A 16,950-nucleotide genomic window follows, 5' to 3' on the forward strand; every position below is an offset into this window, starting at 1 on the left:
ATACACATATTTCATAAGGGTAAATACAAATTTGAAAGACGTAGATATAGATTTTTCTGGTTATTCTGGTAATCTAAACAATGACTAATAGACATAGAGAAATAAGTGCTTAAAACTGGCAATTTTTAGTTATCTAAAATATGCATTGTTCAAGAATTTTTATATCTGTTAAGAAAAAGCAAATGCAATCTGTATTACACTACTATACATAAATATGTATATGTAATATATAGGTACATTATGCATTATAATTATTATATTAGTATCTTATCTGTCTTGCATTTTATAAAATTATCTATTAAGAGATACAAGACGAGAAAAAGAAAAGACTCAAGAAGGGAATAAGAAAAAAAAAAAAATCTTAGAAATATCGCAAAAATGTAAAGTACCCCTCTTTCATGCCAAGAAGGGAGATGTACCTCAGGCAGATGCCTGGAAATCGAACGCATCCGAATTCTCAGTCATCAAAACGCTCAGAAGTGAAACGAGGATCAAGAGCCTTGACCGCCCATAAAATCAGCGCCATTCATGTGCATTAAAAGGCACGGCCACAAGGTGGCGATCAACACACAGCATTGAAAACGAGGACGCGAAAAACGAAATAAAAATCTTTTGTTTTCTTAAAACTGGAACTGACATGTTTCACCTCTCTTATGCTAGGACACGTTTATTTCCACGCTAGGAAAACACTTTGAAGATATTTTAAATGCCAACAAAGGGGTTTCTAGGCTCAATCTATAACAGCATCGTTTTCCTGAGGTCACTTCCCAAACTGAAGCATTTTTGATCGCTGGAATTCACAAACACATAACTGAAGTAAACTTATATACTGCTTTTGATTAAATTAGTTCTCAACTATTTACCAATACTAGTTCTATTTCATGATGAAAACTATGTAGTTTCTACCTAGAGCATGAGTTTGTACATGGACAGCATCTTACAGAGCTTGTTTTTTTCTCTCATATGTTCTAGCTACATTATTTAGGTTGTAAACTATCACTTTATTTTTTCTTTTACAGGCTTATTAATAGTTGTGGGTTTTTCTGGCAATCTTTCACCCTTTTCTTTGATTATTTATGTTCCGAAAATATCTGTTTTCATTCAGTATCTGTTTTCCTCACAAGAATGAAAATCTGAAATTGAAAGAAACTGGAACAGGCAGGAAAAATTCATTAAATAGGGCTATGACTGCCAACTCAGTAAAACTGACAGTACTCAGTAAATATGTCATGCTAATTCAAAGAACTGTAGACCTGTAAAGCACTCTTAAAAGTACAGGAGTCTCTCAGGACAATCTTGTCGGATATTTTAAATACCACCAATCTTGGTGGTTACTTCATGGAATATGCCCCCTCAGAGGAACAAAATCCAAGGGAATACCTGAAAATAACTATTACAGCTGTTTTTTAACTACAGGCCAATGGAGGAAGAAACTGGGTACATTTTCAATGCTACAAGGCAGCACAAACACTTTTTAACTAAGCGATAACAATCAAACAAAAGCCCAGAAAAGAATTTCTGAGTGTAAGGGATCATTAAAAGAATTATAAGCAATACTGCTGTATCAATATAAGTGTTTTAAATCCCTGAATCACTGTGACAAGTTTGCATTTACTTATTGCTTTCAGTTCTAGAAGCTTTCAGAATATCCACATCTGCAAAAAGTTAAACACTGTGCTGTGTTTTCTCTATGAAACACTATTTTGTGTTGTATTAAGTTGTGTCCTCAGGGCTTACTCCAAAGCCAACAGTCTATTTTCCATCAGTTTTAGTATGTTTTCCAATGAGATCCTTCAAGTGTAAACCAGCCAGGACCCTGCTCAATTATTCAGCAATACTACAGTTTAAATGAAAGCAGAGAAATACAATATTAACGGTTTCAAACACTTCAGATTTCTGATTGTTGTTCTTGATAAACATACAGAGCACAACACTTGGAAAAAGCGATCACTAGAATCAAAGACTGCCCTAGAATTCTACATTTGATTACAAAATTCATGCATAACAAAGCCAGAGGTACCCTCACAGAAAGAAAATGTGCATAATTTTCCATCCTTGATGCAATGGCCTTTGATGCCCCAGCTTTTATTATTTTTATTATTACAATGAGCTTTGAAAAGCTTTTGCAATTTTTTTGATGCTCCAAATTCTAGAACCTCAGGGTTTGTCCTCCTGTACTAGGTTTTTAGCATTTTGTCAACAGTTCTCAATATTTTAGAACTTTCAAATGTGTAAGTCACAGTTTTGTCTTGGAAAAAGAAAAAAGACAGAGAGGAATCCCTAATACATGAATTACTAACTAAAGGTCATCACTTTAAACACAGCAATAATGACAGCAAATTCAAGTTTCATCTTGCAGTGTTAGCACTCATAGATCATACAACATCCCCGACAGAAAAGGACAGATGCTCAGAGTACTTGGCAGAAGTCAACACAGCTTCTTAAGAAATGCTGGTCAAGATCTTTATTCAAAAATCTTGCATTTCTTTATTTGGAAAAAAAACCCCTGTAAGTGAAAACTGAGCAGCAACCAGCAAACATCACCCTTCAAAAAACCAAGATGCTGCAAGCTCTTCTGGTCACAACTATTTTGCTGGTGTGCAGGGTAGATTATTTCAGGTCTTGCTGAGTTCAGGCAATCAGCAGCTGTACACGTAACATCTTTAACATCTTTCCCCAGGTAACAAGTACTTATTTTTCTTGTGCAAAATATTTTTAGATTGTTAGGGAAAAGTATATTTTTCTTTTTTTTTTTAACTTAGTTTTAGCTATGAAAACTTCATTTTGGTTTTAGTCCTGTTGTATCTACTGGGAAACATGGACAATTTGCTAATTTTTTTTTAGAACCCTTGATAACGTTCATAAAAGCTTCCCATATTTAAGGAATTTGCTGGCTGGCCTATGTTGACATCCATTTCAGTGACTCACATTTTCACAGTTTCTACCTTCTGTCACTGAAGAGACTCACCAGATGAGTTTTGAAAAAAAAAATTGAAATCCCTTCTGTAGTTTTCTTCCAGAGGTGGCAAACCATCACAATATAGCAAAACTTATGTAGAAATAACTATTTTCAGTAATGCTTTAAACGTTTCAATGTTCTAATGTTTCTCAAGTTCTAGAAATTGAAGATTTTTTTATTTTTTAGCTTTGCTGGATAAAATTAACTCTTTATCTACTTGCACTGGTATTGTCCAGAAATAAAGGTCTGATAGGTTGAATGGGGAACATTAATTTTTATAAGAATTCATAATCAGCACTGATAATCACAAGTCTCCTAATACTGCTCTCTTCCAGCATCTTCTCACAAACTATATACTTCCAAATCTGCCTTCCATATTTTTAGCAATTTTATTTTCATTTCACAATACATAGTAAGCTTAATTTTGTAAACTACCAGTTTTCATTATAGTTCATGCCCAGCTTGTGTATACTCTACACTTGTCAAAAACATGATGCTGTTAGTCTAGTTCCCATTAGCATAATACATAATTTCTTGTTCTAGTTTTTTACTCAAGCCAATAATTACAACATGGTATATGTAGAAAGATATATCCAAATGCATATTTATATGATGTTCATTCAAAAAAATCTCAGTTGTGGCATTAAAATACTGGTTTTCAGATTTTTATGTTTTTTGGGAAATGATCTATAATCAGATTCTGTTGGTTTTGATGCAACAATAAAAAATTTCTGAAATAATTGAGTTGCTCAAAAGAGATTTAGTCAAGTTAGGCAAAATTCTAACTTTACTTTGACAAAGGTGACATGCAATGGTATCTGTACATTCTAAAGAGTAGCAGTTTGTGGCTTTATACAACAAATGCTTTCCTCCAAGACAATGATTCCCAGCAAGCAGGGATTCTTCTGATTCTTGACTGACTTTTGAAATTCCAGTTCAAAGGATTTTAAGATGAATTTAAAACAACCAAGATAAAAGAAGATACAACTAATCTTGCAGATACCAAGACTTCCATAAAAGATATAAAAGATATGCTAAAAACCAGAGACCGACTATACATGTAATAAAACTTAGACTACAGAAATAAATATACAACAATAAATATTTGGCAGTTCTCTGAAAATAATTCTCCACAACTTTCTAGAAGCAAGCCTTATTACTTTTTAACTTGTTTTATTTTCTCCAAAGCACCTCTGGCTCTCAGTGGAACTACCAGAATGTGGATCCAATTGAAATCACTCCCTCTTTATAGTTTCTTCTAATTACTCCTTCATTTAAAAGTCTTAAAAGTGCGTATCCATTTTACTCATTATTTCCCAGTTCATCTTGATTAGATGCTATTGCCAGCTTCAGTGCAAGAACACTTCTGTCCAGTTCTCATCAACTCTGTATCTTGTGCAAATAATCTAAAGGAATAGTTAAAAACCTCAATGAAATTTGCCTACATGATGGTATCTGGAGGAGTTAATAGAAAGTGGATGACAACTGAAATAGTCAATATACATACATAAACAATTCTATCAAATCATAATGAAACTAATATTTGAAAAGCTTGATTATTTTGAAAATAAATGAAATCAAGAATATGAAGTGAAACTTAATATTTTTCTCCATTTGTTAATAAAGTCATGTTTTTTAAATGAAAAACGGAATCAAGCATGTAAATGTACCTTGGTGAATCTATTTACTTGCACTGATTCTAATGATGTTTTTAAAGAGAGTGTGAGATAGTTTCCAATATTTCAGTGATGTTTTCTGTCAACTTAGGTGTTTATGAAAATGTATTTTTCAATTACAATGGGTCAGACCCTTAATTTTTTTTTAGAAATCACAGTTCAGAGATATCCTATACATTCCCTGTTTTAGAACATGAGAAAAATTATATACATGAATCCTCAGGGAGCAAAAGGGATGCAGTCAGTTAACAGTGATACTCTGAAGGGAAAACATCAAGCAACTCTAAAAGAAAGCACATATATTTATGCTACAGGATAACTGTGAACTACAGGCTTTGTTCTGAATTTTATTTCAGTAAAGACAACTACAAAGGGTGTTCTCTGATGGCCTGAATCTTTAAAGCAGTCACCAACTACCTAAAAAAACCAACACACTACATCCTTCATTTACAGCCCTGAAGAATAGTACTTTGTGATGAACCCTTGTAAGTCAAGTGTGAAAAAAACCTAAAATCAAAAATCAAATACAACTCACCAGACCTTGCAAAATTTACTTTCTTTATTTACTGTAGATGAAATCAAACATGTTTTCTAAAAGAATGTCAGTCACTGAAGAGAATCAAGCCTGTTGAAGGACAATATAATCACCATGAAATACAAAGTACAGCTGATCAACAAGCAGCATTGCCTGTCAGCATACAATGCAGAAACCTTTCAAATTGTTATTAACTTTTCAATCATTACTCTACATTACTAATAATTACTGTAGCTACACTATTTCCTGACAAACAAATTCTTAAGTAGATAGGATATCTTTCAACACCATTTTCTAGTCAGCATATGATTTCCATACAAAGGCACTAAAACTGCATGTGATCAGAATCATTTGTCAGTATGGTTTGGTGCATCTTATACAGAAAAGGTGCCTGAAAAATTGTCCTCTACTGTCTTACTGTGAACATATTGCATAAGGCTACACAGTGCAAACTAGGACTAACTGGCACATTTTGGAAAAGGAAGCAAGACCTAGGGGTCTAGGGACTGAAAGCAGCCAGAAACTGGCTGAACCAACCAAGCTCTTTGGGTTAAAAAGGGACTAGGGCAGAGAGCACTTAGGCTGACTTGAATATTACTTGTAATTTCTTCTTGCTGGAGTGCTCGCCACTGAACAGATATTGCCTGTCTTTGAATCTGTTAAATGACAGAACAAAATGAAGAAAAGGGAACTTTATCACCTCAAGATACCTCACGTATTTTTTAATACACACCTGACCTTGATTACACATGCTGAAAACCAGCACTGGCAAAAATGAAAAGTGGCTAGTGGGCTGTGCTACTGAAGTACAAAAAGTGCAGTTCTGGTCCCCAAACCTTTTTTGTTTGTTTGTTTGTTTGTTTGTTTGGTTGGTTGGTTTGGTTTTGTTTTTGCTTTTCCCTCCCAAATATCTCAGAAGTTTGTAATTTGCTTCTTTTCAATTAGCATAGTTATTCAACATCCAAATATACTTGATACAGTAAATGAGATTTCAAGTTGAAATACTCTTATCCAGTGAAGCTATTGATTAATACTGGGAAAAGACATAGCAAAATTTTGATCTGGATTACACATTATAGAATCCTAGTAGTTAAGTGAAGGAGATTTTCACAGTCAAAGGAAAAAGGAATGCTGCATGGCTTTCTGCTATCAGTGGCCAGAATGAAGTTAAAATTTCAAGAAATACAAAGAGATCACAAATGCTTATGCAAGAAAAAGAAATAGCTAAGAATACATAGGAAAATAGGAAGAAGCATGAAACCTTTAATACATTTACCTATTTAAATCAGTTAGTTTTACAGTAATATCTACATTTATGTTGATGTTAAAATTAAAAAATACACATGTGCTGCTACTGACTGTGCAAACCCCTGTAACTGCAGCATCAACCAAATAACTTGTTAGAACTACTCATTACAGTAAGCAATGACAGCAATGTCATAGTCTGACATCAAGGAGCCACTATTGGCCTAATATTCTTCCCACAGCCCACAAAGAAAGAAGTTTAAGTATATTTTAACCAGTCATTTAAAATAAGTCTTAGATTTAAAGAGAGTTACCGATTAAAAACATTCTTTTAAACAGTTTTAAACTTTGAATTTCAGTTTCTATATTTTGAAGCACTAATAAGACATTTGAACAAATTTATTTACCTAAGGTCTGACTTTACTGAATGCAAAGACTGCACCACCTTGCAAAAGACTGTAGTAGACTTCATTTAAAGAGAGAAGTTTAATCATGTTACAAATATGATAACAATTTCAAATGATCTTACTAAGCACATTTAGTATTTAATAGGAAATTTTGTCAACAATGAAAGGGGATGCCATAGGCAACACATTATCCCAGAGTTTATCAGAGCATTTCCATGGAGGATTAGTAAGAAAAGGCATTAAATCTCATATTTCCAGTGGTTAAATCCATTACTGATTTTAACCTGAATAACTGACAAAGCTGAGAAGTTCTGTACAAAAGCATAAAATGTCTTTTAGTCGTTCCTTGAATAAAAACATCAGCACCCCTGTCAGCTGTATTTGCAGCCTCAGAGATCATTCTACAGAAAAGGTTTGCTAACCCATTTTTCTTCTAGGAGATCCATTACTAATGTGGTGCAGCTTCTGGAAGTAGAACAAATATTCATGAGGTGGCTTTCCAGTGATAAACAGGAGGAAACTAAGCATTGCTGCATTTCAAGTTGACACTCATGATATAAAAAACAGAATACATGATCAAGCCCATAGATTAGGGGGGAAAAAAGTCCATTCTCCTTTTTTCACAACAGAAGACAGGTACTTGTTACATCAGTGCTGTAACTATCAGAGCCTGAGAGACAAGACAAGTCTGAAATCCTTGGATAAGAGACTGATTTTCAGAAATATAGTTGTTAACAGAATTCAATCTATATAATGTATTTTATACCTTCTGATTCACAATAAAAACACTAGAAAATTCCAGCAGACTGTAAACAATACACAGGACTACACAGAACATCAAACTGAAAAGAGAACTACAAACTTAAAACTGTGCAAATACAATTTCTAGAATGACACATAAAAAGGTAAGTATTACAATAACAGAAATACACATCAAACTTCAAATGGTTTTCCTTTTTAAAGGTCAGGAAAAGCAAAAGCAAAAAGAAGTGTATTGTTTCTGTCAACTTTTTATTTCAGTTTACAACAGTTAACACTTGACTTTAATACTGCTAAAATATAGGCTATATTTTTCTATTGCTCACAACATATCCTTCTGTAAAAAGGCCTCCCCAAAATCTAAGCGTCCATCTGAATAACAATGCTAAACTGCACAGCTCAGGATTCATTAAAACAGTGGAATCTCTCTATACAGAACACATTTTTCTTTAATGCATGAATTGTTAGGACCACTTCTTATAATGAATTTTGTCTCTGACCTTCAAGCAGGACTACTGAATAAAATATCACATGAAAGAAATACAGAGAGCTTCATTCCCTTCTCTGAGAGCTAATTAGCAAATATTTTTCAAAAGTAAAAAATATAGTAATTATAAAACAAATAGGAAACTTCAATATATGTTTGACATTTATTATAGCCTAATGTATTTGAATAAATTTCCTCATTTTATTTTTATAGTTTTTTTAATGGCATATCAAATATTAGATACACTATTAGTAAAACAAAAATAAAATTAGGATTGGTCTAAAATAATGAAATGTCAGGCAAATGATTACACGTTAAATATTTGAGGAATGGTCTCTAAAAATTAATTTCTAAGAGTTTAAAAATGTTTGACAGATAATTAAGAGGATTAGTAATTGCTTTCACATTTTTAAGGCCAGTAAAGAATACAATGCTTTTCACCATCCTATTTTTTTTTAGTTCATCCTGTGAAGTAGCCTTCACTTCCATTTGCTGTGTCTAGACTAGAACATGCATGATTTGATCATTACTTATTCTTGTAAGTGATATACTGGATTTCAGATGATTCTAAGTATGTTATTCATCCGTTACAGTGAAAACTGCATACAGAATACAAAATAAAGACTGTATTACCTTATCAAGATTATTCTCTGCCAGGTATTACTAAATTTCATGTCAAATGAAATGGCAAGACTGAATGGCCTGTAGTCTGATAAGCTTGGGCACAGTGCCAATAAACATCCATTTATACAAGATAGCTCTTGTCAGACAAACATGATATTATCATTATGAAGCTTAGATTAATCACTCTGCATCACATAGCACCGATATAATACAGCTAGACTTATGTCAGAAATTTCATTTATATGGTGTGGCATTGGGAATTAAGTACTATATAAAATGAATTCCATTTATTAAAGAGATTAAAATCGGGCAATGATGATTGAAGAAATTAATTGTATATATGAACTTTCACATGACAGAATATCAATGTAGTTCTTCAGAGAACCTGTCTGACCTACGGATATTTAATATTTGTACCAGTGATCAAAAATTTAAAATATGAACATGCTGATTAAAGGTACAGTTTGGAAATCAGAAACACTCTGAAGGAATGGTAAGTGCTTGCAAGGATATATCACTTCCACACCACGATTTGGCTCACTTACAGATGAGCTTGGAGGTTTTAGGAACAAAGAAACCATGTCATGTTTGGAGAATGGGTTTTTAAAAGAACCCAGAAAAGCTCTTAAAAGTCATGTTTTATTGTATTAGTACCAACTTATTGCATAAGATGTATCTGATTTATGGTGTAAATTGTAAGAACGGCTGTGCCAGGTCAGACACACAGTCTGTCTAGAGCAACATCATCTCTGAACAGCAAATGCCTAAGGAAGGAGTGTGAACGTTTTTCCCAGCATAACTTCTTGGCCACTGTAAGTTTGCCACTGAAAGACTTTCTGAGTAGCTTGACCTACCTCTAACAACAATAATTTGCTATTTAAATGAATAAAAACTTCCTCAGGGAAAAAAATTTAGATCATTGAAGAGAACTAGCATAAGATCCTGGGTCTAGAGCACTAGGCAGGACAATTCAGACACGAAGAATTACAAATGTCAAGGCTATAAACATTTTAGAAATTGTTACTAGATTCAAAAAGAATTTTGTGCCTTGCTCAATTCCCTACATCACATTATAAAACATTTCACAACAGCTGGTCCTTCTTGTACACAAAACTATGAAACCATTAGTGTGTCCCTGCAGTATTTCTACAATTCTGACTTGTTCTGTTTAGAACCACAGTTGTCTGCAACAACATTTTCTTTTTTTTTATAACAGTTGTAATGGTAGAAAACTTTACAGATACAATCCCTGATGATAGCCACTTAAGCTTGCAAAAGTAGGCTCTGTGTGCACAACTATGTGGTACTGAAGTTTGCACCTTAGCCAGTAAACCTCTCCAGCATCAGAACTACCACTGCAAGAGGAAATGTCTACACTTTCAGGCTGCCTGAATGTAGATGTGCATTGGACTTGATTCAGACAGTGCTATTCCAGCCTCTGGTGTTTAATTCCAGGATGGGTTATTGGAAAGAAAGCAGAAACTTAAGGAAAATAACCAACTTCTTTATACCCAACTTGACTCACTGTGTCTTGTGTCTTTATCTGTTTTACTTTGAAATCCTTAAAAATAGTTGCACTGAAAGTTCCTTCCTATGACAAAATGCACAATGGTAAAGCCCTTTGGTAAAATGCACTTACATTACTGCTCTTAATAGAACTACTTCTGTTGGAAATATTTACTACTAAGAAAGAAAAAGAAAATTTAGATTGAACAGTAATAGTTTTAATAACAACCTACCACATGCTCTAATCACTGAAATCGTTGGTGTACTCATAAGTCTTCATATGCAAGAGCCTTAATTGCTCAGCAGAATGTTGCTAGCATATTACTCATTTTATAATTATTGATGGCTGTTTATGCACAGTTGCTGCCTTGGCAGACTATATATTTTATTTGATTAGTATCTTTATTGTGCTAACTGTATATAAATAAAAATATGCCTCAAAGATACATGCTGTGACATAATTATTTCAATACAGTATTTTCACATTAGTTTAAACAGCAAGTTTTTGATGAACAGAGAACACATATTCATTCCCTCAATATCTTGCAAATTCCTTTTGTAGACATTAAATATTAGGTAATAGAGCCAGAATCAACAAAATACTTAGCTTTTATTGTAAATAAAATGAATATAATTTAGTTTTGTTTGTTGAATGGATCCTGAAAGAGGACAAATGGAAGTATGTTGGGAAAAGTTACTGAGGGTGTTTTGCTACTGATTTCAATATGACTAGGCCTTCACTCTATTTTTAGCATTCCCATTACTGATGTATTTAAGTATGTCAGTGATAAAGTCTTTAAGTATGCTGAAGTATCTAATTTGTACAAAATAAGAATAGCAATAAAAATTATATTTTCCCTCAATATCTAGATGATACTTACATGCACAAAAAGTAAAATAATCCGAATTTACAGTCAAGTACTATGTGCATATGACATACTGATCACTGGAAGAATTTAATTAGTTTTTCTTTCTCTTCATAGCCATTGCTAAACTCAAGAGAGGCACAAGAAAGTTGTGTGATCCTTGCCTGAGAACACAATTCCCTCAAATTCATTGCTATATGTTGTGTTTTAGGGATGATACTCCCCAATTTACTGTTCCCCACTGAGAGTCTCCAGACCATGCACTCCTTGCTTGCTTCTCCCCCTCCCACAGCCCCTCCTTTGTGTAGGAGAGAATTGGAGGTGCAAAAGGTGAAGATCGTGGGTTGAGATACGAACAATTCACTGGAAACAACAATAAGAGAAGGAAACAAACAGTAAGAGCAACAACTAATGACACAGGGTACAAGAAAGAGGGGAACAATTCACATGTGATTGCTGGAACTGGTGTTACCAGACTATTCTGCTGCACCTACATGACCAGTAGGAACCCCTTCTTCCCAGAAGATGGGCTCTTCCCCCTGCCTCCGTGAGTTGGTATAGAATAACTTCCAGGTTCCCTCTTGGCTACTGAAAAAATTAACCCAGTTCTGGCTGGAACCAAGACACTGGTCTTCACCCCTCCTCCTTATCTGGTTATAAATTTGTTCTCTTATTGACAGTCACGCTTCTTTGTCTTGCTTTCCCAGACAATCATTACCAGCTTGGTTTGTAACTGCATTTTGCTTCATCTTCTGCACTCTTCCTAGGTACTGATTCTCAAGTATTTTTAAAATCATATTGGGAAAAATTCCATAATTTCTCACATTACATTTTCATGCCTCAAGTTTCTCTGTAAGAACACTTGGAAGTGTGTGTCATTAATACTGATCTTGTCTACAGCTTTCCTGAAGAAGGATGATGCTTATATTTTCATATTAAAAGAGTAGTATTCCCACATAAGAATTCAAATTCTCCTGGGAGTTTGCTTCAAATAACAAGTACATTTCACATGAACCTGTATAGTGACAATATTTTACTTGCATTTTTCATGAACAGCATGTAAAGCTTACAACTTACGTATTGATTTTCATTTACCTCTCTCTTTCCCAGTTTCTCCCTCACTTCTTGAATCATGATGCCAAGTCATCACTGCTTTCAGGGAAGCTGAACACCTCCCTATTCAAGCCATTTCTTCAGTGTAAAAGCAGAGAGATTTGTCTGCTTCATGGAAGCTTCCCAGCAGATTCTATGGTATAATTCTCTAAATAAACCCAAGAATGCTCTCCCGAAGACCACAGTCCTCAGTCTCACTGCCTCACAAACTTCCTCTGAATACTGAGCTCAGTCACTACCACAAAATTTGCCATTCATGGAAATGGTTGTCACCAATTCTTGAGCAACAAAGTAGGGGCCTGGTTGGATTTGAAAGTGGTCTCTAAGTGTAGCTTATGAACCTCATGGGTGGCCTGAATAATGCCATTATCCCAGATAACAGTTGAAAATAAAGTGGGCAGGCTTCTGCCTGTATCCACTAGTAGGTCACAACCAGAACCTCCCTGTCCCTTCCTTTCTGCTCCAACCTTGAACCAGACAGGAGCTGCACATGTCCAGTTTCACTCACTGTGGGGCTCTGCACAGTCAAAGATCAATCTAGCAGGGAACACAGCTCCCTCTCCTCCACTTCCCTGTCTGCACTTTCCAGTATGGTGCGTACGAGGCATTGGCTCCGAGATGAAATATATCCACAAGTATTAAGAATTATAGCACAGTGAAACATATTACACATATTCCAAATAGGTGTAGAAATTTTCTCTATGGTTTCCATCAACACAGGAATATGCTTTCTAATTAATTTAACCTAATTTAATTAATGAATGAAATCTAAAACTGAAGATACAGGAGCTGTTTTCACTGACATACACAGTGAGTTGGATGAATACTTCTTGGACAGGTATCTCACAAAATATGTACTGCTGAAATAAGCATAGCATTTTTCTTAATTTCTTTAGCAATAACTTTGACCTTCTGAATAAGCACAAGTATTTTCAACAGCTTTATTTTTTTCTTGTATTACCATTAAAAAACTAACTATTTTTAATAAATGAAAGAGTTTCAGATTCTTTTCTAAGAAATCTAATTAAAAAAAGTTCAGCATTAATTAGTGTTATACTAGAAACATGGGGTCTCCAAGTTCAGGTGTGATGTTAATTTTGTAATGCAGCAGATACTAGCATCTACTAGAAAAAGAGGGGTTTTCAAATATGCTATTTTATGAAATGGAATGACATCAACTTATAAGAGCATAGTTTTAAAATATTTATTATAGCTCTCAGAAGCATCTTGCCAAAAAGAACATAATTTATTCTGACTTCTCTACGTTTCAGAAATCTGTTTCTACCAACTGTAACATCTATGCTCCATTCACAATTACTAAGACCGTACGAATCTTTTCACATTCTCTTCAGAGGTATATAATAAAGTAACGTATTTATTACAACTAATGACGGACATGACAACCTAAAAGTCTCAGAAGATTCCAATTCAGAGGTCCAAAATACTGAATAGTTTGTCGATATATTTGGCAGTGCAAGAAGGTATGTCGCAAATGTATTAAAATTTTTACAGTAAGTATGTCCTCTATGTTCATGGGGAAAAATCAGTTGTGGAAAGAGAAAGAACCTTATTTTCCAAGGGATGTTAAAAATACACTGCTAACTAATCTTTAGACTTCAGGTGATGTCACCAAATATAAATGCCACACACAGCACAGAAATAAAAATTGTTATGAAAATATTCTTTCAGCAGATATACTGGCATATTCCTTGAAACTGATGGTTTAGGGACTTCCCAAGCTGCAAACATGAAGGTTACTGTCACCTAGTGCAACTTGCATGAAACACAATTATCAGCTTTATCTTAACAAACTGAAAGTAACAGACTTTGCTCTTCCTTTATTACTACTCCTTCTGTTCCCCTATTTAATTCAGCAATTTCACTTGACTTTTCAAAGCAAAATCTTCCCGGAAGCTCAAAAATGCTGCATCTATTCCCATGCTGAACTGTCTTGCAAAAAGTATCAATTCCAAGACTGAAAAGACTATCAGTGTAAATTATTTACTTACCTGTTTTTCAGCTTGTCCATACTCTGATCCTTGGGGTGACAAGAAGTGACAAATATGACCATTGTTTTTTGCTTTTTCTCGAAGAGCCATAGCAGTTCGTACTGTAGCATTTCTAGCATGAACAAACACCATCACCTTTAGACAGAAAGAAACAGGACCAATGAGAAATTTAAAAAAAAGTTTTAATCAAATAATGAAAACACTTTAATTACAAAATATTCCCTATGTGAATGGCAAAAACTAGTTAATACATGGCATACTGATGAAAACTAATGCCACTTAAGGGCAATTAAAGGATGATCCTGCCTACATTGAATTTAATATTTTTAAAGAGCTTTTGAGAAGGTTGCTTATTTAAAAAATTCTTAAGTCCTTAAAAATAGGAAACAATTGTTGGCCATAAATAGCTCCTCTTCACAAAGTACTGAGATTACCATTGATGTAAAGAGTTGTGTTATTTGACACATCCTAAAAGTTCTGGAAACAAACAGTGGGCTGATAAATATTCTAATGCTACAACTTGGCTATGTGAGAAAAGAACAACCAATCAAATAGAAGAGAACTACTGTGCAATGCTCACAGTTAAAAGCCCACAAGAATATTACCACTGTTAACAGCAGGACCACTAGTACAATATTCAAAAGCCATGAAAACACTAATCAAAATGTTTGAGAGAAATGTTTTTACATTTTGTTTTTCATGCTGTTGAGAATCTCAAGAGATCTCAAAAAAAGAATTGGAGTCTTTTAACTAAAAACAACTAAAATATTCCCTTCTGATTACTGCCTGCCATAATACATGTCTAGAAACAATCCTGTGGGCTTTAGAAACTTTTGATAGTCAGAGGCACTCAGTATACATGCTCCAAGAACTGGAATGGCACAGATGGACTGGGACCACCTTACATTTTTTGCTCTCAGTTCCCTTTCTCTTCTGCCTATTGCACTCAATAAATTTCAATACATTCATCAAGTATAAACAAGAAAAAGCACATTTCTGCTTTTAGTTAGCAAAAGCTTGGTACAGACTTGATAAAACTTCAGTTATAATTTCTAAAGCCTCTGCCTACATGTGTGACAATATCTGACACCATGGCAATCATTCATTCAGAGAGACCTAAGACCTTAGTATGAAGATAATAACTAAGAAACAAGCACTGTGTAACTACCCTCTACCCAGAAGCCTTGCTACAGTTCTTATAGACACCTAATTTTCAGAGGTGCAGCACTTTTCTTTGATATTTATCTGCCACTGTTTCAAAAGTATTAATGCACATCTGAATTAACTGACTTATGTATTAAATGATCACATATCAACATCTGAAAAAAATTTAAGTGATTGCAAAATTGTTGAACAAGAAAAAGAACGCAGACAGACAACAATCTTTGTACATCTTGTAATCTCTGTACATCACCGCACGCTTTTAAAACACCAGTCCTAGCTAAAAATTACCACATAACACCTTGTTGGATGTTTTTCCCCAAATGAAGTCAGTAAACATTTATCAAATATACTGTAAGACAGCAATATAGTCTTAGGAGGGTTAATTTAGCCTGTCCTAACTGTGTCAGAGAATATTGTATTTCAGTGGCAAAATCTCTGTGCATTACATTATGCAAATAAGTTAGGAAAAGTAATTTAGAATAGAGAGAAGCGGTTCCACAGTTACAAGCTGTGTAATTAGATCTGTACTTTGCAGTTCAAAGCCAGCTCTGGTGTATATAGCCCTAGTGCTGAAAGCGTCTGCTGGTGCTCTCCTGAAACCAAAGCTTTTAAATAATAAAAAATACACAAGAAAGGAGAAAGCAAATGTCTGCAGCTAGGTTACCTCCTCAGAATTTTCACTAATTATAAAACAAATCAAACCTTTTCATTGAAAACTTTGTCTAAAATTCACAGCAGGAACTGCTTGCATTCCCCAAAGAGTTGCATAGCTCAGGTTTTAATCTTTATGAAACATATTAGTGCATCACCAAAGCCCAGACAAGTGTGCTATTATTACCAAAAATGTATAATCAGGTACTTGAAATACCTTGAAATACATTTCTTCTGCCTTGGACAGCAAAAATGCTTGGATTAACTTTTGCTACCGGAAAATACATATCTCAAACTGATATTCTCTATGATAGCCTTAAAATGGTGCATCATTTTTCTGGGGAAACATGCTGACTCTCATTTATCTTTCCACCTTCTTATTACAAGTGCTGGTCACTTGAATGCCTGAGTTCAGCAATTCTCTCATTGAACACCTCTCCATGGTGAGAGAAGTCCTAGGTTTTGCCACTCACTTTGCATCATACCTTTAAAAGAAACTAAGATGAAAGAACAAATTTATTTAATTCAATGTGGATATTAATTATGTGGTAAAGAAACAAGCATCCATATTTTAGCCTCAAGATATGGTTTGGCTTCACACAGCTACATCCTAATGTTCTTTTATGTGGTTCTTGATCTGGGTATTACTTCTACTGAAAATCTAGTTAGGGATATTGATCAACAGATTAATCTGTCCAAACATTTTCTCCCGTAAGGTCAGAATGAAAACTCCTCCAAGTATTTTGCATAATTCAATTCCTAATAAGGTTTCAACAGTTTCCCCCAAGGACTGCTAATGGCACCTATTGATGTTGAAAACACCTCCCTCCACATCATTAAATGGAACCACCTTACAGACTAAGTAAAACTCACTAATGTGTAGCCTAATTCTGAAGAGTAATAAAACTGCTTGTCTCTTGTGCAGTGATTTCCCCCTAACTGCCAAGAT

General features: G+C 34.4%; 1 protein-coding gene across 1 annotated transcript in view; it reads right to left on the reverse strand.

The window, feature by feature from the left end:
- Window positions 1-16,950, reverse strand: part of ASCC3 (activating signal cointegrator 1 complex subunit 3) — a 251,696-nt gene that overhangs the window by 112,273 nt on the left and 122,473 nt on the right. Inside the window, exon 14 of the mRNA XM_062489907.1 lies at window positions 14,187-14,321. Within this exon, the coding sequence (XP_062345891.1) occupies window positions 14,187-14,321 (135 nt within the window). The remainder of the gene's footprint in view (window positions 1-14,186; window positions 14,322-16,950) is intronic.

Source organism: Cinclus cinclus, chromosome 3 (genome assembly GCF_963662255.1).
Source record: "Cinclus cinclus chromosome 3, bCinCin1.1, whole genome shotgun sequence".
NCBI classification, from domain to species: Eukaryota; Metazoa; Chordata; class Aves; order Passeriformes; family Cinclidae; genus Cinclus; species Cinclus cinclus.